The sequence below is a fragment of the Medicago sativa genome, chromosome 2 (genome assembly GCF_051527215.1).
Source record: "Medicago sativa cultivar Bolivia chromosome 2, Bolivia_mono, whole genome shotgun sequence".
Classification (NCBI taxonomy): Eukaryota; Viridiplantae; Streptophyta; class Magnoliopsida; order Fabales; family Fabaceae; genus Medicago; species Medicago sativa.
The window spans coordinates 4,962,963-4,984,767 of NC_140750.1; the positions used below are offsets into that span (position 1 = coordinate 4,962,963).

General features: G+C 33.8%; 2 protein-coding genes across 4 annotated transcripts; both read right to left on the bottom strand.

The window, feature by feature from the left end:
* Nucleotides 1-3,327: 3,327 nt before the first annotated feature.
* On the bottom strand, nucleotides 3,328-9,246 carry LOC146943843 (protein STRUBBELIG-RECEPTOR FAMILY 1-like). Of its 3 annotated transcripts, none has more exons than XM_085742143.1 (15): nucleotides 8,717-9,246; nucleotides 8,246-8,375; nucleotides 8,041-8,109; nucleotides 7,361-7,426; nucleotides 7,183-7,254; nucleotides 6,821-6,892; nucleotides 6,659-6,724; nucleotides 6,467-6,532; nucleotides 5,608-5,978; nucleotides 5,149-5,480; nucleotides 4,797-5,068; nucleotides 4,571-4,709; nucleotides 4,174-4,310; nucleotides 3,904-4,060; nucleotides 3,328-3,814 (listed from the first exon to the last, which is right to left on the bottom strand). In XM_085742143.1, exons 1-15 carry the CDS (start codon nucleotides 8,817-8,819, stop codon nucleotides 3,752-3,754), a joined length of 2,115 nt encoding a protein of 704 aa, XP_085598269.1. In that variant the 5' UTR covers nucleotides 8,820-9,246; the 3' UTR covers nucleotides 3,328-3,751. The 3 variants fall into 3 exon arrangements, with proteins under 3 accessions (XP_085598269.1, XP_085598268.1, XP_085598270.1); XM_085742142.1 differs by having other exon boundaries at nucleotides 5,149-5,507; XM_085742144.1 differs by lacking the exons at nucleotides 6,467-6,532; nucleotides 6,659-6,724; nucleotides 6,821-6,892; ... (1 more) ...; nucleotides 7,361-7,426; nucleotides 8,041-8,109 and having other exon boundaries at nucleotides 5,149-5,507.
* Nucleotides 9,247-13,572: 4,326 nt separating this feature from the next.
* Nucleotides 13,573-21,602, bottom strand: LOC146943844 (protein NUCLEOLAR FACTOR 1-like). Its single transcript, XM_085742145.1, has 10 exons — nucleotides 21,460-21,602; nucleotides 20,320-20,405; nucleotides 19,830-19,862; nucleotides 19,060-19,240; nucleotides 18,577-18,715; nucleotides 15,077-15,200; nucleotides 14,747-14,844; nucleotides 14,554-14,670; nucleotides 14,292-14,372; nucleotides 13,573-14,196 (listed from the first exon to the last, which is right to left on the bottom strand). Exons 1-10 carry the CDS (start codon nucleotides 21,507-21,509, stop codon nucleotides 14,167-14,169), a joined length of 939 nt encoding a protein of 312 aa, XP_085598271.1. The 5' UTR covers nucleotides 21,510-21,602; the 3' UTR covers nucleotides 13,573-14,166.
* Between the last annotated feature and the right edge of the window lie 203 nt (nucleotides 21,603-21,805).

Consider the following 21,805-nt stretch of genomic DNA (forward strand, 5'->3'; position numbering starts at 1 on the left):
AAGGAATACTAGTATGTAGATTTCAAATTATGAATACGAATATAACATATCGGATAATTAATGGTTGTCTACTTAAAGAAGTATATGTGTCTCTATAAAGACATGTATCAATTGAGTTAAGATATTGCAGTTGGTGTCATCAAATTAATCGGTTCAAGGATATATTAAATGTCTTTTTAAATCAAATCCAAACGTTTAAATATTCGTGTCTTCAAATTAATCGGTTCAAGGATTAGGATATATACAATGCTTTTTAGTTAAAAAGTCCATGTTGTTACCGTGAACCATAATGTAGCCTAAATTAAGTACAATTATAGTCCCTTTTTCTCCATCTTAAAAAAAAATAGTCCCTTTTTCTCCCATGTCTAGTGTGGCAAAATAAGAGGTAAAATAAATCTATACAATACCAGGTTTCAATGCACTCAAAAATCGGTGCAGTTATGCGGTAAGCATGCTTGAAGTTGTTCAATTAAGATCGGACAATGTAGATTTAAATCTCAGAAAATTTTTATTTTTAAGAAAAATTGAAAATGTCTTGAAACCCTTGATCAGGCGGTTCCCAAGTGCTCAGTGGATATAATCATGACCGCATCCAATTTAATTCAGATTGCATGATACCTATACACTGAAGGTTGGTAGATTTAGGCTGCATTCACGCACTCAAATGTGTATTTAAAAGAGTGTAAGAAGCATCAACGAGTTATTGATCATAATACCATCGAGAAATTTTGACATCATTTCTTCTTTCAAAACTTTAGAATGCTTAGTATGTATGAGTCATTTTTTTTAGATATCATCCATTTAACTTGATGTGGCACTAACGAGTCGCTTGAATTTCAACTATTTCTCTTTAAATGTGAATATCTCACACATTACTATAAGTGTATTTTCGTTACTAACCAACAAAAAGTGTTTCCTAACTCAACCGTCGAAAATACTTTTGATGCAATTATCTAATATACTTGGATCTAATTTCATTGTACCATCAAACTGAGTTAGGGCACTGATATCACTTGCTGGGTAGCCTGCATTGGGTCATGAGCAGAGTCTGATGGATCATAAGACAAGAGCAACCACACAAATGAGTTTGACACTGCTTGTTAACCCAAAACCTTAATGCATTGGATTCATGGGTTTTCTCACTTATGTTGTTTAACCTCAACTATTTCATCTAATGTGGACTTTAACTCATACTTGACATATCACAACAGACTAGGGAGCCCGAGAGCAATAACATACAAAAGTCACCTATCTTATGTATCATGCATTTTACATTCATCCATTATAACGTGGACAAAACAACACGTACTAGTATAACAAAAACTCTCCAGGTTAATATTTGTTTAGGTATTGGTAAGTACCTTGGCTTTCCTTCCATGATTGTATTAGGAAAAGGGATTAAGCTCAATTCATTAAAGATAGAGTGTAGAAGAAGACCTAGTAGGGAGGGGGGCAAATCATTATCTAAAGCTAGTAAAGAGGTCATGATCAAAGTCATTCATCTCTTGGAGACATATATGATCAATTCCTTTTGGTGGTACAATGATGGGAACAAAAATAAAGGTGTGAAGTGGCTATCTTGGGACAAATTATCCATGAGCAAGAAAGATGGATATGGGGGATTCCGAAACTCTAATACTTTTAATGTGGCACTTCTAGAATAGCAAGATTGGTGTTTAATGTGTAACATGAATTCCCTTGTTGCCAGGTTTTTCAAAGCTATGTCTGGAGGAGTATTTGCGAAACAATCCCAATTTTGAAACGAAGATTAAGGTGGAAGACTAGGTTTAGAAGTGGAATCCGATTGTTCCCAAGATCATTGTTGGTAACGTGTATGGGAATATATGGAATTAGTAGTTGTTTGCAAAATAATGACAAATTAGAAGTAGAGGTAAGATATACTGGTCGTGGTCGGTCTGTTATGTTTAATTTGACCTGCCAAATTTGCACATTAAACGAACCATATTGCTAATGCAAAATAGTCACATGCAAATTGATATAATGTAGTATAATTGTATGTCTTATTTTACATTAAACACGTTATTCTAGTATGACTTTATAATTTTTTAAACAAGTATTAATAGATTATTTGACAATTATACATGATATCAATTGAACATCTTATAATTTAAACTATATTTAATTAATTAAAACAGATATGATATGATTTTAGTTTTTGAATTAAGTGGTTTAAAAGGCACTCGTTAACTATAATTGATTTGAACTTCACCGTAAAAATTAGTTTAGTTCATCTATATTTTTTAGACTGTCTGAAAATTGTAGGACAACTCGTGGCACAGTCATACAAGAAATTGTTTGTCGTTTTCTGTCTTGTATATTTTCACTTTTGTCTTTAACCTTTTTTCGAAAAACACGAACAGAGCACCATACACATACGACAAAAGAAAATAACACGTACGTAAAGAGGGGTGTTAGAAACGACCTTGTTTAGGACATGACCATGTGCACCTACGTACGTAGATAGAATAACGGAGAGAACATTCATCACCTCTGGTTCCAACTACGTTTTTATTTTTATTTTATCTTATTCTATTCATTCTTAAATACAACAAATTGCTACCTTCGCTTTTTTCTTCGAAGAGCTTACCGGAAAAATTTATACACATTAAATATATGTTTGGTTAAGCTTTTATAAGAATTGATATTGAATTTCCACCAAAAAAAAAAAAAAAGAATTGATATTGAACTAATTGATTCTGGATAAAAGTGAGTTAAATGTAGAGAGTTTTATAGATGTAAGTGAATTTGACAATAAATTAAAGTTAAAATTAATTGTAGAAGCCAAAAGCTATGGATTATAACTTCAAGGAAAATCAATCGAACAAGTAAAATATATAGTCAGAGGTAAGCACACTTGGCTGATTTACTTTTCTAACGAGGTTTTTAAATTATTTTCATACATTTGGTTCAGAACGCTACAAAAATAATAATTTTTCATACGTAGATTTTAAAAATAGATAATGAGATTAAAAAACATACTAGTGTGCACCAGTTGTATGCTTAAAAGTGGGAGAGAAAAAAAAAAGACTTTTGTAATAAAAATCTCAAAGTGTTGTCTTTTCCATTCTACATTTAAGTGGGAAAATCTAAAGGTTATGTCTTTTATAATTTTCCATGTACTAATTATTTTTAAAAAAACACAAATGTAAAACAAGAAAAAGTAAAGGATGTCTTTATAATTTAGAAGACTTGAGTGCTTCAGCTTTTTTCACAAAAATAAAACATGCACTTAAATACACAAAAATATAGTATGGTTGATTACAAAAATTAATTAATCAAAACTAAAACTAGCTCATAGCCACATACTAATTGAATAACCAATATCATTAAAAACAATAAAAATCAAACCAATATCTCCAACAACAAAAATGACCAAAAAATCATTTGAAGGGTGGTGACATATTGTTGTTGATTTCTACTCATAGCCCAAAATCATGTGTGTAAAGTACCAATTGTTGCAAAAGATGGATGACATACCCAATATTATGAACTGAGGCATGCCATCTTTGACTTACTAGCATCAATAATGAATAATGATGCATAAAACTACCCCACATAATTCCCGTCAATAATTACATTAGTAAGCAGAATTTCTGCTTAAGTAACCTAATAAAAAAAGATTAAGATATCACACCAAATTAATGAAGAATAGATAGGTAAAGGCCAGAAAAGTTGTGGGAACAAAACTAGGCTAAGGTAAGGTAAAGGAGTTCATGATACGCACATCCTTTTACATCGTTAGCAAGAGATCCTGAACTATTTCAGACATAGCTGGCCGGAATTCGGGTTCACGCTGAAAATAATAAAATCATAAAAATGAATGAAAGGTGAGTAGGTGATATGTAATAAGGCGTTACCCAATATCCATGCATCTTAGATTACCTGAATACATGAAGAAACAATATCTGCAAACCGTGACAAGGATTTCATAGAATAGGATCCATTTAAGCGGGGATCAACCATTTTCGACAAGGCATCAATGTCATGGAGTTGAGGTATTGCCCATCTGACCAAAAACTGCTCTGCACGAGGCCGTGACCTAAAAGCATGTATGTTGCCTTAGTCAAATCCAGTATTTTAAATATGGTTTCGCTTCAGCGGGACTGTAAAAGTAAAAAAAAATAAATGCAATTACAAAATGGGATTGATCACCTGTCGTAGGATTTTCTTCCTGTGAGGAGTTCTAGCATTACAACTCCAAAACTGAAGACATCACTTTGCTGTGTATAGCTTCCCGACTCAAATTCTGGAGCACTGTAACCGTAAGCTGTGAGGAGGCGTCCAGATAACTGAAATTGATGAAATGTTAGTCAGAAATGTAACAGAAACGGAGCAAAAGATAAACATATAATATAACAAAACAAAAAAAACTAGTTTTCTTTTCAGTCTATCAAAAAATAATATGTAATTGTGACTCGGTACTTGCATTTTATTATCATGTTTTTTTAGGTCATATTTCATAACGTTCAATAAAAGCTGAAGATTTATTTTGAGCCAAAACTAAAGATAAGTTGAAAATTTAGAATTTGAGTTAAAATTAAAGACATACCTGACCAGCAGTGCCAGAAGATAGCAAATGACCTAATCCACAATCAGAGACACGTACTTCGAACTTTTCATTCAGGAGAACATTAGCGGATCTAAAATTTCGATGCACAATAGGCGGCCGAAAATTCTCATGCAGATACCTGGTCCATTGAAAGAAAAAAAAAGTAAAAAATTAATCATTGTTAATATAAAATAGCATTAGATATTGAATTGATCACTAAACTCACTCTAAAGCCCTTGCAGCTCCAAGTGCGACCTTAATGCGTACATTCCATGGAAATTTAATACAGTGTTCATCGTCTCCTTGAAGTGCATCATGTAGTGTTCCATTATTACAATACTCATATACAAGTAATCGTTGGTTATACTCAGCACAGTAACCAACAAGTTTTGCAATATTGGCGTGCTTAATTTTCGAGATACTGGATACCAATTGAAGAAACTGTTCGTCATTCTGGTCCTTGAATGCGGTAGCATCCAGCTTCTTCACTGCCAACATCTACAAAGATCATTCAAAAGATATTAAAGAGTTCTTTGTTTATAAATAAAAAACAAACAAATAAACTGGAAGAATACTACCTTTCCATCAGGGAGCTCAGCTCTATAAACGGATCCAAGAGTGCCTTCCCCGATAAGATTTTCTTGGGAAAAGCTATTTGTATATTGCTGAAGTGATGCGACAGTATATATTTTGACCGAACCTGTCATAACTTGTCTTTCAGTTGCTTTGCTAGTTGCAGCTGGATTGACAATGACCTTCTCACCAGAAATGCTCGGCAGAGAATGTGGTGGTGGTTGCAGGAGTGAAGGTTTGGAAACATTATTGTATTCTGAAGTCGCAGATACTTTGTTGACATATACTTCTTGTTGATCTGGAACCTTTGGAATCGAATTTGTTCTTCTATTTGGCACTTCATTTAAACGATATGTTTTCTCAGCTGTGTTATTTGGAATTGCAAATAAAGTTTCACAAAGTAATTTAGAATCGATATATTTTTTTCTAAAACAAAATCTATGACTAAGATGAATCGGAATTACCTTTTCCATCTTGATTAGTAGTTTCGAAAACAGTGTCACCACGTGTAGGTTTATGCAAAGTTTTTGGAAAAGCCTCCACATCAAGCTTCTGAGGATTTTTATTTTTTGGCTTTCTCTTACAGCACCATACCATTAAAAGACAAATTCCCAAAGCGATAAAAATTAATAAACCGGCACCGGCAATCCAAATGACATGCTCAGCTAGGAAAGACTTCTTAACATTTCCAGGCATGGATGCTGTGAAGTCAGCAGGACTATATGCCACATGCCAAGGTGATTCTTCCGGGGATCGACCGATAGCTACAGGCGAAGGGGCTGCAGCAACAGGCGGAGATGGAATAATAGTAGTATTGAACGGATTCCCATTTTTACTGCAAGGGACATGGACATGCTGCTATGTTATAATTTGAATAAAAAATCTTGAAATAAAGTAATGAGTTCATGTAGCCTAAAGCCTTATGGCAAGCAACTCAACCAAGAAAAGTATGCTTATAAGTGTTGTCAATCGCAGATCACGGCGAATAGCAATTTGTTTGAATTTGCTATGCCACAGTGCTATAGCGCCGCTATTGTACAACACTTTGTACTAAATAGTGTATAGGAGAACAATAGCGATTTGTTAAAATTCTGCTTTGCTATTGCGCTATAGTGCCGCTATTTGACAACACTGGCATAAAACATTTGGAATAAAAGACTTCTAGTGTGGTGTTACAGGTTTTAGTGTTTTTTCTCATTTGTGATAAAAATACATTAGGAAATTACCCATGCGACTTCTCCTGGAAGGTTCGCAAAGATCATACTTAAACCGGAAATGAAAGCAAAACAGAAAAACAAAAAATCCATTCAAACCATCGCTCACCTGAAATTAGGGATGCTCAACAAATTAGGAGGAATCGGCCCGGAGAACAAATTATTCTCTATATTCCTACATACCAAAAAATTTGCAAATTTAATCATAAACTATATTTTCTACTTTCTATGAATTGTTGCAAAATATAAATAATATTTAATTATATGTTTGTAAAAAGTATTTGGGTAGTAAGAATCATACAAATCCTGAAGAGGAAGGCCCTGCAAAACAAAAAGTGTCCCTACAAGTTGATTGTTCTGCAACAGTCTGCAAATGCAAATGAAATACATAAATAAATAATAACACATTCTCATTGAATTATGTAGGAAAATTGAAACTATTCTTAGCTAAAAAATTGCTCACAATGTCGTAAGAGATGATAAACTCCCCATTGAGGAAGGCAGCTGACCGGTCAGGTTGTTATTGGCCAAATCCCTGCATCATAGCACAAGAGTTTCATAAAAAGTGTATGCCAAGATATAAGAAATATTAATATAAGTAAACACCATTTATCTTACATGTTAATCAGGCCAGTAAGTTTAAAAATGAAGCAATTAAAAGATTTTTTCTTAATACTCTAAGGAAAATGCTAACAAGTGCGCTTAGGGCATTGTTTAAGCATCCAAAAGTAGCATATTCTATTTCAAAATTGAGAAAAACATATCATGGCAAATAATAACAAGTCAATGAGGTATCACGAAGTGCAGATATATTTTTGCACTCACAAATTTGACAATTGAGTCAATAGGGATAAGGCATCTGGAATACTTCCGTTTAACTTATTTCCTGACAGAGACCTGCATGTTAAAAAGCAATAAAAACAAGGTTTACTCAGTACATATGGATCTGGCAACAGACATATTACGAAATATTACGAATTTAGAGATGATAAAGATAACATACAAGGTCCTCAGCGTAGGGGGTAAAGTGAATGGAATGGCTCCTCCAATGTGGTTGTTGCTAAGATCACTGTGCAATGCAAAATATAAAAATACTATACTATAGTTACACAATTACTAGTCAACAGTTATGTTTTCCCAATTAGTCAAAACAAAATTGACTCCTCTAATCACCGGTCGCTTTGAACAAATACGAGCCAATTTACATATTACATACCTTCAGTATTTCAATTGTTAATGGAAAACAGATGCAATATGGTAAATCAACACATTTTTAAATCATAGTGGACAAAATTATGGCTGAATTTATTAGGGCTTTGTCCTTATTTGAGCATATCTACTAACATAAGCATTCGTGAAATTGTTATGAAGAGCTTATGGAAACAACTAGCGACGGGTTCATAAGCTGATTTCAGCTTATTTCCATAAACTTTTCAAGACAGTATATATGAAAACAGCTTATAGTTTATATGAAAATAGTTTGACTTTATCTTTCATTTGTTATAAAAATAGCTAATACATAAGCAATTATATATGATAATTGATAAGTGTTTATGCTATAAGTGCTCAATTAAGTTTTTTATCCCGACAAGGCCATAGTGATTATGACAGACAATAAATTATTAAAAGTGTATAAAAAACGACGGCAACATGTACCATAACCTTGAAAATTGGCACACTTACATGTCTATAATTGATGGAAAATCCAAATTACTGCCAAGCTCTCCACCCAGATTCAAGCCTCCTAGTCGTCTATCAACAGAAATATAAATTCTAATGAGTATTATTATCCCAATTGCATCATATGTACATTTGAATAAATAAATAATGTAACCAGTAACAAAAATATTAACAAAATTATAATTAAAGAGAGGGAGAATGGATATACATGGCAGTTATGTTGGTGAAGACACAGTCCACACCTTGCCAAAGTTCTAAACATGGATCCCCTCCTACAGGCTTCCACCCTTGAAGAGGTGGTGAGTTCATAGCAACATATAGACTATTGATAGCTGCAACTGTGACCATAACACATATTAAGATACATTAGTTGGTTTGAAGTGAAAAATACTAACATAACAAAAGATGCATTAGTTTACAGAACTTTTGAACTCAAAAAGGTCAGATACAAGCATCAATATTGAAAGAAAAAGACAAAAACATCAATTTTTTAAACTAATCAAAGAATCCATTATACCTGGTCACTGCAAAAATTCAAATACTGGTATATTATAAAATAAAGGGTATCACTGTATCAGCTAAAATAATGAAGAAAAACAAAGGTTTTATTTTATTATTTTATTTTGGTTTTCATAAATTTGAAAACTGAAATAAAAGGAGAAAGAAGTGTATAGTATACCATCAACAGGGTCAGTGTCTGCAACACAGGAAGTCGCCATTAGAATCAGGATCATGGAAGTGACGAAGATTTGCACATGCAACCCCAAATTCAAAAACCCCATTTTCTCAAAAAGGAAAAAGCTTCAACCTTTGAACCCACAACAACTATACACAATCAAGTGAAGCTCAAAACTCAGAAAATAACAGAACAAGACAAAGGTAGAATCTTTCACAAGAATCTGAGATAATTCTAAGAAAGGAAACAAACCCAAATACAAGAAAAAATGCAAAACGGCGGAGAAAATTTGACCAAGAAAAAAAAAGGGTTTATGTGTAATATGAAGAAAGAAAATCAGAAAGAATGGAAGTTTGAATAGGTATAAGAAAATTAAGGAAATACAGTTAGAAAACCTCAACACAAAGCTCTCTCTAAAGTGTGTTATAGTGTTGTAGTGCTAAGTACATTCACCAAAGTACATAGATAGTGTTACAAACTCTCTCTCTAGTGTTTTTGCTTTTCTCTCTCTCTCTATTGTTAAGTGTGTTCTCAAAAGAAGAGAGAGAGTGAGGGGCCATAGATGTTATTTATATGCAATCAATGGTTGATGTGGATTGTGGGGTCCACATAACAGAAGTTGGTCAGGAACAGAATGATGGGGAGGGGAGTGTGTTGTACAGATTCTTGCTTCTTGATTTCCATGTATATATTTCTTTCAATTTTGTCATTGGTTGATAGAGTTTATATCCTTAATATCTAGCAATATTTGTTTCAATTTTATCATTGGTTTTAAATCTAAATCAAATCAAATTTGATATGATCTTATTTTAAATTAGATATAATCATTAATCACTCTTTAAGTTGCAAATTCGTTAAAAATCAGTTACAAAAATTAAATCTAAACTAATTCCTAATTCAAATTCAAATTTAGATTAAAAAGATACTAATTAAAATTAAAATAATAATACTAAATACTATAATTCCCTACTAAATTTCAAATCTAATTTCGTTGTAATAGAAATTGAATATGATCCTCGTTAGTGAAAAGCGGATAAAAACACGTTTGCATGGTAGTATATGCTAGTTGGAACAAACGTGAAATTTTGAAGATTGAAAACTAAATATTGAGTGTCGCATCCAGTAGAATTATTGTTGTGCGAATTGAAATTTTGTGTAAGTTTCATATCCAGATAAATCACACATATTGATAGTGTTTATATAATATGGAATATACATCAAAGGGGTGCATAATTTCGTGAACGAAATAAGCACCCGTGATATATATATATATTCAAAAATGTTAAGTTAAGTAATCTGGAAGTGCTTTCTTAATTCCCAAATTTTGCTCAAATATTTTGAAACTGAAATATTTTGATATGCAATCTAAAATATCTTGATACTTTGATATGAAATATTTTGATACTCAATCTAAAATATTTTGGAGATATTTGGATACTCGGTCTGAATTTTTCTGCTGCTAGATCTAATAAGTGGGTTACTTGTTCTCAAATTTCTTACATATTACTTGTGAATTTTCTCTATAAGTAGGTCACATAGTTCTTTTCCACAACCAAAAAGGATTTTTGAGTTATCAATCTTCTTTCTTCTCTTATTTGATAGCTTATGTTGACAAATTGTTCTTCTATTCATCTCCTTCTTTTCAGTCCAATAATAAGTTCGGTGGTTGAAGTTATTATAGGTTGAATAAAAGGTGATAAATTTTATTTAAAAAAAATAATAATTCAGCGACCGAAGTTATTACCACCAAAACGACTCAACCCAATAATAACTTCAGTGGCTGAAAATTTATTTTTCAAAAATAGAATTTGAAAATCCGAAATAGAACAATTTGAAAATTCAAAACAAATAATGCTCCATCTGAATCAAAATAAAGTTTTGCTTTAATAAATGTTTTTATACTTTCTCTATGCAATATTAATTAATTTTAATTTTACCCTAAATTAATATTTTGAACACAACTTTCAAGACATTTTCCTAAAAAATACTTCCAATACAGTATATTTCACTATACGTTTATGACAATTGTTAATAGTCGATAGTTAGTGGAAACAATTTTGTAAAATTGTTAAACTTATTCCTTCATTTTTTTTAAGGAAAACTTATTCATTCATTCATTATTTTTTCTTAATCTATGCGAATAAAAATTAAACGATACTTATTTTGAAATTGGGAGAGTATATATTGTAGTGTTTGTAAAAAAATTGGTCAAACATACTCTTTTAGACTCGTAAAATTATGAATTTTTCAAGTTTAATTTCTAACATAAGCCAGTTTTACTCTTTTAGATTGTGAATTATGCTCTTTCACACAATGTCAAACGATTAGGACTACATTTCAATGGTGACATTGCTCAACTTCCGTCAACCATGTTTTCATGTCAAGCTTTAACACATCTTAAGCTTTCTATTTACAATGGTGGTAGAGATCACAAAACACAAGTTGGATAGTTTGCTCATGTGCAATTGTGTTGTAAGGGGTGGAAAAACACTTCGCATATCAAGTGTAACACTTTGGAAGTTTGTTTTTGCCGGTACTCCTTATCTGGGTCTATCTGGGAGCAGTATTTCTTCTCTTAAACTGGCTGGTAGTGTTTGCTAATATAAAATCATTGCAACTACTCTTCAGGTACCTTACCTTGACATGTTTTGAGGAATGTAATTTTTACTTTCTTCTTACAATGCTTTATTATTTTGCCAAGCTTTTTACTAACTAAAGTGGCACTATGGTTCAGTGGTTGTATCCTTTCAAAAAGCTAAGGGACTATGGCCGTGGGTGGGTTCAACTCTGAGGCGTGATGTTTAATAGTTTATGATAGAACATTATGACGTAATTTGATCCATGTAACCTACTTCAATTAGTGGGATAAGGCTTGGTTGTTGTTGGTGTATTAAAGTGCCACAGATGACTGCTTTACAACAGTCTCCGTGGAGATTCGACTAATTCACTTGCATCCCCCATTGCCTAGGTTCTCTCCTTATATCCTGATGTTTTGAAGATTAGATTACCTTCCTTGCATAACTTGAAGTCATTGAAAGTGAGAATGGAAGAACTTTTGTATGGATTTCGCATGACACTGAGGGATATCAAGTTACAGAAAGCCAAGTCAAAGAGAGAAGCTGCTAGGATACGAAAAGCATTTAAAGAAGGGTTAACAGCATCTTTGCCCGTACCTGATGGAATAGTGGACTTCTTGTGTCAAAATTCACCCTTGGCAGAAGTTGACTACATAAAATGCAGAGGGAGACAAAGATACTTATAATTGGTTTGTTTCTGATTTCCGAGGTCTATTGGGTCATAACTAATTATTAGTAGATAAATTACAAGTCTCTTTGGTAAAGAATTTAACTGGACATACATTATGGCATGATTGTATCTAGTCTCAACTTAAGTGGTTGCTCTATTGCTACGATTATATTGCTTGTTGATATTATGCAAAAATGTATTTGTATGCATGTGTGCATGTGCGCATTTCTTTTTTACTCATTTGTAGCAACAATTTGAATTAACTTCTAGCGGATAAACATTAGCTATTGACATGTAAAAAAAGCTTGTGCATTTGGATCACATATATGACCATTTTGAATTAGTATTTAGCTTGCAGGAACATTGTGATAGAAACTGGTACCAAAATTCGAGAGTCTTGGATCTATCCCTTCCCGAATGTTCGAGTGAAGTTTATATACGTTTATTGATGCTCACAGAGAAGTTAAAGGACAGAACTTCTGAAATATTTAAGGTGCACAACTGACGTAAGTGTTGTTGCATTGTGCGTAGAAGTTATTCAAAATTTCAGTCATTTAAAAGACGACTTATTCTAACATGCAGAAGTAACATAAGCGTTGCACTGTGCACAACCTTTCCCTACCATTAGATCAATTTGACACTAGATCTTTCTCATGCACTTTTTGGTTCCCTCATATCTTTCCTCCCACGCTGCATCTTCTCATGCAATGAACCTGTTTTAGGATCCAATAAATCCATGTGCCATTGTCATTAGGAGGCGAGGTGGATTTGGTGGAAAGGTAGAGTTAGGTATTTCTTGGAAGAACGATTCTTTGGACATTTGCAAGGTAGATGCAGACGTTTGTGTTGATCCCATAGTGTTGAGATTTTAACCTGACACAATTGAATGACCATGGAAGTCATGGGGAAGTCTCAATAACCGCCAAAGTTGCAAGAATCTCAACTTAAGAAGATCATCCCTCTGCCGTGTCATTCATTAAATTCAATTTCTATTACCAATGCCACCTATGAAATGATATCTAGCCATGGTAGTTTGTCTACCGATTGTGCCTCCTTGAGCCGTCCACAAGATCCAAAACCCCTTACTGAAGTTTTGCTTCATGCAATAAGATGGATAACGGTAACATGACTCAACCCCTTAGTTTTGAAATTTTAGGCAAATAACTAGTGTGCAGGCTTAACAAAGCTATGTATGGGATCAAACAGGACCCTCATACTTGGTTTGGATGTCTGTTCTACATTACTTCAGTTTGGTTTCGAAGCTAATGTGGTCCGTCTCTTTTCATCTATTCCAAATTATCTGTTGTGGTTTATTTTGTAGTTTACGTTGATGACATTATTATCTCGGGAAACCCTTCACTAATTCAGCAAGTTATATCATAATAACTTCAGTCTGCTTTAAAACTGCTCAGGACCTATAACTTTAATATTTCATTTGATTTATGGTTAGATCTTCCCCTCATGCTCAATGCTACTTCGCAAAAAATGTATTCGAGATCGCTTGGCGAAAGCCAACAGTCCAACATGATTGAAGCAAAACCAATATCCTATGGTTGCAAGATGTAAACTGTCAATAGCAGGGGTTGATTATGTTCAGGATTATTTCTTATATAGGTCTACTGTTGTGCTTTGCATTTATGCTACCATCATCAAATATGAAATTAGCTTCTCAGTAACTGTCACAGGCTCACAGCTTCTTGACTCTCATTGGAAGGCTGTTCAACCGGCTCCTGCTCTACTTCAGTGGCCTACAAATCTTAGTGTTATGTTGTGGGCGGGGATAGAACCCTCAACTTCCTTATCAATCCACTCCTTAACTCCCTCACCCAAACCACCGAGCCAATCTTATATCCCCACAGTGTGCAACAGTTATATACTGCTAGAACTGTTGTAAGAATATAACTAACTCTAATTGTCTTGTAACAGTTCAGTAGGTAGATTAATCTGAACCAGGACACCTATATATATTCATATTGGTGAATTGTACTCTTTTAAATAATAAAAATTAAACTTGAGTTAACTCCTCTCTTTCTCTCACAACTACAATATTTCATTACAATAACAAGCAGGGAAAAACATTTTGTATCCCGAAAGAGATGCACAAATAAGGATAACTGACTGAATTCTATAGCATATCTAACCAGTGTGACATTTCATTGAAAAACATGATGCGCGGAAAAAGGTCAACCAAATGTCCAGCTTAAGGGCTAAGGCAACACCTCGGAGTCCAGTACAAACTACAAGTATTGATATTATGTCGTGATCGAGAGTCCAGAGCATGGTTAGCTGGACTGCATTAGAAATAAATTAAGAAAATAGAAAACTAAACTACCTTGTAAGCCGAAGGTGTAAGTTGTATAAGCCTCTTTACAATACGGTACGCAATATTTGCCAATGCCAACAAAATTAAAACCTGGATCATGCGACAGAAAAATATATTTGTTAAGTATGCTTTACATTTCTTAAGTAAATCTTTTATGTAAGAGTTCATTTCAAGGGAATATCAAGTGAAAATTTCAATTATGGTAGAAAAACATCCACCATAAGTAAAACCTTAGGACGAGTAAAACCAGTCACGACGAAAAATTCATTACCTTAGGACGAGTAAAACCTTGATCTCGGAATCTCTCAGTATCAGCGCCCTCTTCAAGCCTAGCCAGTTTGGAATCATTCTTTTTGACACAACCTCTAGTTTTGAAGACGTGATTGAGCTGTGCAAAATAGCTATTAAGCAATTTTGTAAACAGTTCTCATATATTATATAGAATAAAATGAAAATTTGCTTACAGAATGCATTATGTATGCATCCATGATGCTTGTGTCTTCAAGGCCTTTTAGATAGAATGGTCTCTTGTTACAGTGAAGTATATCCCGATAGCTGCTGCCTGGAACCAAGTCAATGATGTGAATTCCCGTATAAGGATTACAAAAATTAAAGTTAAAATTATGCAACTGAATGCCTGAATCCCCTATAACAACAGACAACCAAAAACATAATGCAAAAAAGAAACACCAACTCAACTTAGTGAATCTTGCTATAATAATAAAGAGCACAACAATACATATAATATTTCAACAACTTAATTATTTATACATTGACGATTTCAAATAACTTACAGAGGGAGAAAAACATCTTCTGTTTTGGTGAATTAATATCTTTGCCTCCAGATGTCTTGGAGACATCCATCCAATGCTCATATAACTTCTCCTTCAGACCGGGACAAGAGTTGATATTAAAATCCTACAAGAGAAAGCAGCGGAGAATGTTATATGTACTTGTGGCGCAAGTTGAAAGAAGAACGTCTTTTATAACACGACGTAAGATTATAATTTTTCTTTGATGCGTAAAGAATTGCATAATATAAAAGTTTACCAAAGCCAAGAAATGCATAATGTTAATGCCAGGGGACAAGGGAAAAATTAACATTAAAGGAAAGTAGTATCCATCAAAAGATGCTTATTCCATTCGAAACAAACCACTGCACGCTTTATTTTTACTGCAAGGACAACCAATCAAAATCTCTAAGTAGACAGTAAACAACGCATCATTGGCTCAAGTTATTGTCAACTTGAAAACTTATCCCGCGAAAAAATGATCAGGATGTAATCAAATAGTCAACAGTTAGTGTTGAAATATATAATATTTCCTTTTATTATTATTCTATTTTAATACTCCCTCCGTTTCAAAATGAGTGTCGTTTTAGACAATTGCACACAGATTAAGGAATGGATTAAAGTAGTCAAATGTCATAGCAATTTTACCAAATTATCCTAATCAACTATTGGTTTGTTTTTCATTAAAAAAAAAATAATACTTTGGAAGTAGTGTAGCATAGTATTAATTGAAGGGTACAATTGAAAAGAAAAAGTTATTATTGCATTGAAAACCGAAAGTGACATTCATTTTGAAACAATTTTTTTTGGCTAAAGCGACACTCATTTTGAAACGGAGGGACTAGTTGTTTATTTTTCCTTATATCACTCCTTAGATTAAGGAGTTGATTAGTTGTATTCTCTCCTATAAAAGGAGCACCGTTTTCATTGAAATAAAATAACTCAAGTTATAGAGTAATTTCTACATGGCATCAGAGCCCCCGAATTTTTGGGGCTTTGCTTCCGCATAAACCCTAGCCGCCATCATTACATTTTTTTTTCTTTTCTTTTCTTTTCTGGGTCAGATCAAACAGTGAAAATTAAGGGGATGAATAAATCAAAGACCCGAAGAGAGAAGGCGCGGCAAAGGGTGATGATGGGTAAGACAATTTTCAACTCGTCAACCGAAGGACGTGCATTCCAAGCTACTTCTGATCAAGGCCAGCAGTCTTCCTCAAACTCACTTCCGTCCACCAATGAACAACTGTACAATCTTCTTGAGTCTCAAACTACTTCCCGTATGTTTTCTTTCGGTTCCATTGCCCAAAAAGGTAATTATTTAGAGTCCGCCCTTCTTAGTGTCAAGCCAAGTCGTACTTGGATTGTTGATTCCGGTGCTACCGATCATATGACAGGAGAGTCCAGTTTGTTTTCATCATATAGTCCTTGTGCAGGTAATTTAAAAATTAAGATTGTCGATGGTTCTCTTTCAGCCGTGGCAGAAAAAGGTTCTGTCATTATTTCTCCATTATTAACTCTTCAAGATGTTTTACATGTCCCAAAATTGTCGTATAACCTATTGTCTGTCAGTAAATTAATCCGGGATAAAAGGTGTCAAACTCATTTTTTTGATACAAGAAGGAAGTTGTGTTTGAGGAGATGAGAGCTCTTGAAAAGAATAACACTTGGAATGTTATGACTTTACCGATTGGAAAGAGAACTATGGGTTGTAAGTGGGTGTTTACCGTAAAATACAACTCTGACGGTTCAGTAGAAAGATATAAGGCAAGGTTGGTTGCTAAAGGGTTTACTCAGACATATGGCATGGACAACTCAGAAACTTTTGCTCCTGTTGCAAAGTTGAACACCATTAGGATCCTCTTATCTCTTGCTGCGAATTTGGATTGGCCTCTACATCAATTAGATGTAAAAAATGCATTTCTTAATGGTGATTTAGAAGAAGAAGTGTACATGGATGGTCCTCCAGGCTTTGAAGAAAAATTTGGGTCAAAGGTGTGCAAATTGAAAAAATCTCTTTATGGTCTAAAGCAATCTCCAAGAGCTTGGTTTGAAAAGTTTACTCAATCAGTAAAGAAACAAGGATACACTCAAGGGGAATCAGATCACACTTTATTCGTAAAGTACACTCCTGGTGGGAAAATTAATATTCTAATTGTTTATGTTGATGATATAGTTCTTACCGGAGATGATGTGACAGAAATGGAGAGACTAAAGAGAAACCTCGCAACAAGGCTGAGATATTTGAAGGCTGCCCCCGGAAAAGGCCTATTCTTTGGCAAAACCAATGATAGAAATGTGGCTATTTTTATCGATGCTGATTGGGCAGGATCCATTACAGATAGAAAGTCGACTTCAGGTTATTGTACCTACGTGTGGAGAAACTTGGTAACTTGGAAAGTAAGAAGCAAGGTGTAGTTGCAAGAAGCAGTGCAGAGGCTGAGTTTAGATCAATGGCCCAAGGAATTTGTGAGGGTCAAGTTCTAAAGGAGCTAAAGATGAGAGTAGAACTTCCATTGAAATTTATTGTGACAACAAGGCCGCGATAAGTATAGCTCATAATCCAGTTCAACATGATCGAACAAAGCATATTGAAATCGATCGTCACTTTATAAAAGAGAAATTGGATTCTGGAATACTCTGTCTACCTTTTGTGCCTTCAAATCAGCAAACAGCTGATATTTTGACCAAGAGCTTAGCAAGGACAAGTTTTGAGCATCTCATAAGCAAGTTGGGCATGATTGATATCTGTGCACCAACTTGAGGGGGGGTGTTGAAATATATAATATTTCCTTTTATTATTATTCTATTTTAATAGTTGTTTATTTTTCCTTATATCACTCCTTAGATTAAGGAGTTAATTAGTTGTATTCTCTCCTATAAAAGGAGCACCGTTTTCATTGAAATAACATAACTTCAAGTTATAGAGTAATTTCTACAGTTAGTTATATTTACTTCAAAAACTTTGGGTAAAGGGCATCAAATACAGTTGATAACCCTCATGCAATATTCCATCTAACACGTAACATTAACTATTCTAGGGCATCATTGTACAGAGAAAAAAGAAGTTCCATTGTTGTGTGTCAAGGACAACCATTCATTAATGGTAAGGAATATTGATCAGCATGTGGTTATAAAACTATACTAAATTTTGAACTTACAAAATGAGGCCAGAGACAAGAAATATTGGATATACCAATACCACTATACTGTAGTGGAAGTTTTTATAACTACAGTCGTTCAGTTTAACCAGCTAACCATATTGACTGAGATGTATTTTTATAATATGTTATACAATCCTATATCTTTCCCTTTATATCTGTATTGTATCTCAAAGTCGAGAGGCGGCAAAATGTTTTGAAGTTAAACTGTTCATATATTTTTTTTCCCCAATGGCGCAAAGCTTAAAATAAAAGCTCTCGCTTTGATATTGTGTAAGTTTCGAAATTTTAAAGGGAAACTGAAGGGAACACAATTACTTTGTGTGTTCATCATAACTAGTATACCTTCAAGATATTTTGGCCAGTTCCTCTCCATGTGCAATTTGAGACACCAATAACTGGTACATCCCAGCTGAATTTCAAATTCTTTTGGTTGTCAATCTCTTCTTTTGATAAATTATGTTGCAAATGTAAATCAAAAGAGCTGCGTGAAAAGGAAAAGAAAAAAAGTAAAAATAAATGTTAGATTAAGCAAGCTAAGAGAGCATAGTGTTATGATGAGCTATGTATGTATAATGATCAAGTAATACAAGAGGTCAAAATCATACTGATGCAATTATGAAAGTATTTAACATGGAAATCAGTTGGAAAACTTGTGATAAAAAAAGTATGAACGGAAATAGCAAGATTTTCATTTCTAATTGGTATAAAGATTGGAGAGCTTTGGTGCATCTATTAGCTGCTTAGCTCTGTTAACTTTGGTTGTTCTCTCAAGTCAGAACTTTTCTATCCAATGTGTGAAAGAAAATATATTTAACGTTAACAAACCTCAAATCCACTGAATCCTCAGATGTGGCTCCACCATTTGTCCTAATATCTTCTTGATCTGAATGAGAAAACTCATTGTCCTCTTCAGTCTCAGAACCTTCTATTAATCCAGAATCATTGTCATCAGAATTTTGCTGCAAGCTTCCCGCAACATTGCTTATAGGAGAATCAATGTCAAACCCTAAGAACAAATTTTTTTTTACAAAATCATCAAAAAGATATCCCACAAATATATAACTATCGTATGCTACTGAAAAAAAGGGATGAATGCAAACGATTAATCATTATTCACAGCGCAACAAAGGGTTTTACTTGGACTTCTATGAGGACGAACAACAACCACTAAACCCTTTTACCACTAGGTGATATCAGCTAAATGAACTACACAATGCTTGAATGTTTGATGATAAATCATGTCTAAAAATAGACCACTTAGCATAGATGTCTTTATGGATTGGCCTATAGTTTTCCTTAACCCTTGTCTCAAACTAATGATCTATCCCCCATCTAATATACCCTCTTTGCACATATTCAATTCAAACTGCCTAAGACAAGACTCTTCCACTCCATTGTATTTAAAATGGGTGCTGCCCAGTCTTTGTCTCCAGTGGCACTGCTCTTTATTCATAATCATGTGACCAGTCCTATTATTTCTATGACATCTCTATTTTTTGTGAGCTCATTTCTATAACATCTAATCGTTAACCTGATCACAAACCCCATACGGAAGTCCTAGTAAACATGTAATCTACAAGCATGACTAATCAAACCTTCTCCATCATGGTCATCCTCCAGCAAGTTCAAAGATTTAAGGCTTAATTGCATGTTTGGTCCCTTATGTTTATTTTAGTTTTCAAGTTGGTCCCTTATGTTTTGAAAGTTTCAAGTTGGTCCCATACGTTTATTTTAGTTTTCAAGTTGGTCCCTTACGTTTTGAAAGTTTCAAGTTAGTCCCTTATGTTTATTTTAGTTTTCAAGTTGGTCCCTTATGTTTATTTTAGTTTTCAAGTTGGTCCCTTATGTTTATTTTAGTTTTCAAGTTGGTCCCTTATGTTTTGGACCGACTTGAAAACTAAAATAAACATAAGGGACCAACTTGAACACTAAAATAAACATAAGGGACCAACTTGAAACTTTCAAAACGTAAGGGACCAACTTGAAAACTTTTAAAACGTAAGGGACCAACTTGAAACTTTCAAAACGTAAGGGACCAACTTGAAAACTAAAATAAACATAAGGGACCAAACATGCAATTAAGCCAAGATTTAATGATGTCAACATTTGTCTTTTTCTCCACCCTTCTACCTTCTTTCTTTTTTTTCATACCTTTATCTTCTTTCTTTTTCCTGTAAAGAGGGGCAGAGCAATGTGAATTTCAAAACAATGTGTTACTATTAAATCATTTAACAAGGTAGTAAGTAAATTATTATGGACAAGTGTCGCTTGAATTTGACAAACACACATAAACAGAATTAACATCGAGCTTTATTATACAGAAACCAATGGCAGAAAGAATTCTGCACAAAATAGAATAATTTGAATTTACATTACATTCTTATGCTATGAAAAAAAAATGGACACGCCTAGGATCGTGACACATGTCTGACAAGTGTCTAATAAAACAAAACTATTTTCAGTGAAAGCCGCCAAGCCTGTCTTGTTATAGAAATCTATACATCAGTGTCAGTGTCTTATGTTTTTGACATTAGCGGACTCAGCATGAGTCTATGCATGCATCGTGTTCAACACAATTCACTATCAAAGCTTCATACTTCTTATGTTCTTTCTTATAATCTGTAAAACATTTGCACTGAGTAATTAACAAACAATAATCAATACCAAATGGTAAACGCAATAAGAACAAAAAAATGTACAATAAAGCCAACCATTACTATTAATTAGGCATGGCAACGGGGCGGGGCGGGGCGGGTTCAAGCATCACCGTCCCCGCCCGAAACCATATAACTGGGTGCGGGTGTGGGGAAATCTGGGTTTTTAGTATGAGGCTGGTATAAACATCCCTCACCCGCACCCACATCCAGTTAAATTAGCTTTCCCGGTGGGGGGCGGCCGGCCAGACCTAAAAAATCATTAATGGAATGAACCTAAAAAGTCGAATTTGCTTATAATTAGTAACGGAGTATTAATTAACATTATTGTCAGTACTATTAGACTATAGGCCTATTTGAATGAGGTTTATCTACGCATATAAACACTTGTGAGACTGTTTGTGAGAACTTATAAAAATCATAAATTGTTTTGAGCTTATTTCAAAATCTCTCCAAAATAGCTTATGAAAACAATTTAACTTTGTTTTATTTTTTATTATAGAAACAGCTTATACACATGATATAAGTTGCAAAGTAAGCAGTTTATGAAAACAAGGCCTGTTAGTGTTACCTTTTCAAGTTAGACTCAGAAGTAGGAGCAACAAGTTGACGCTTCTTCATAATGTTAGGGTTTGATTCGAACAACTTCTCTGCGTACACAAAAAAAAAATTAGAATTAAAATTTGTATTAAAGTACAAGCACCGTTGCTGTTTCCGGTATAACACGTTGACGACGTAAGGGGCGGATATATGCACCTGTTGTGCACATGCAAACCCTGAACTTTTCAATATACACGTAAAATCTTATAGGCTTAACTATGAAAATAATCCCTACAAAGTCTCTGCAAATATACATTTTGATTTTAGTCTTTGCAAATATAAAAAATTTGGGTTTGGTCTTTAGTATTTTGTTTTAT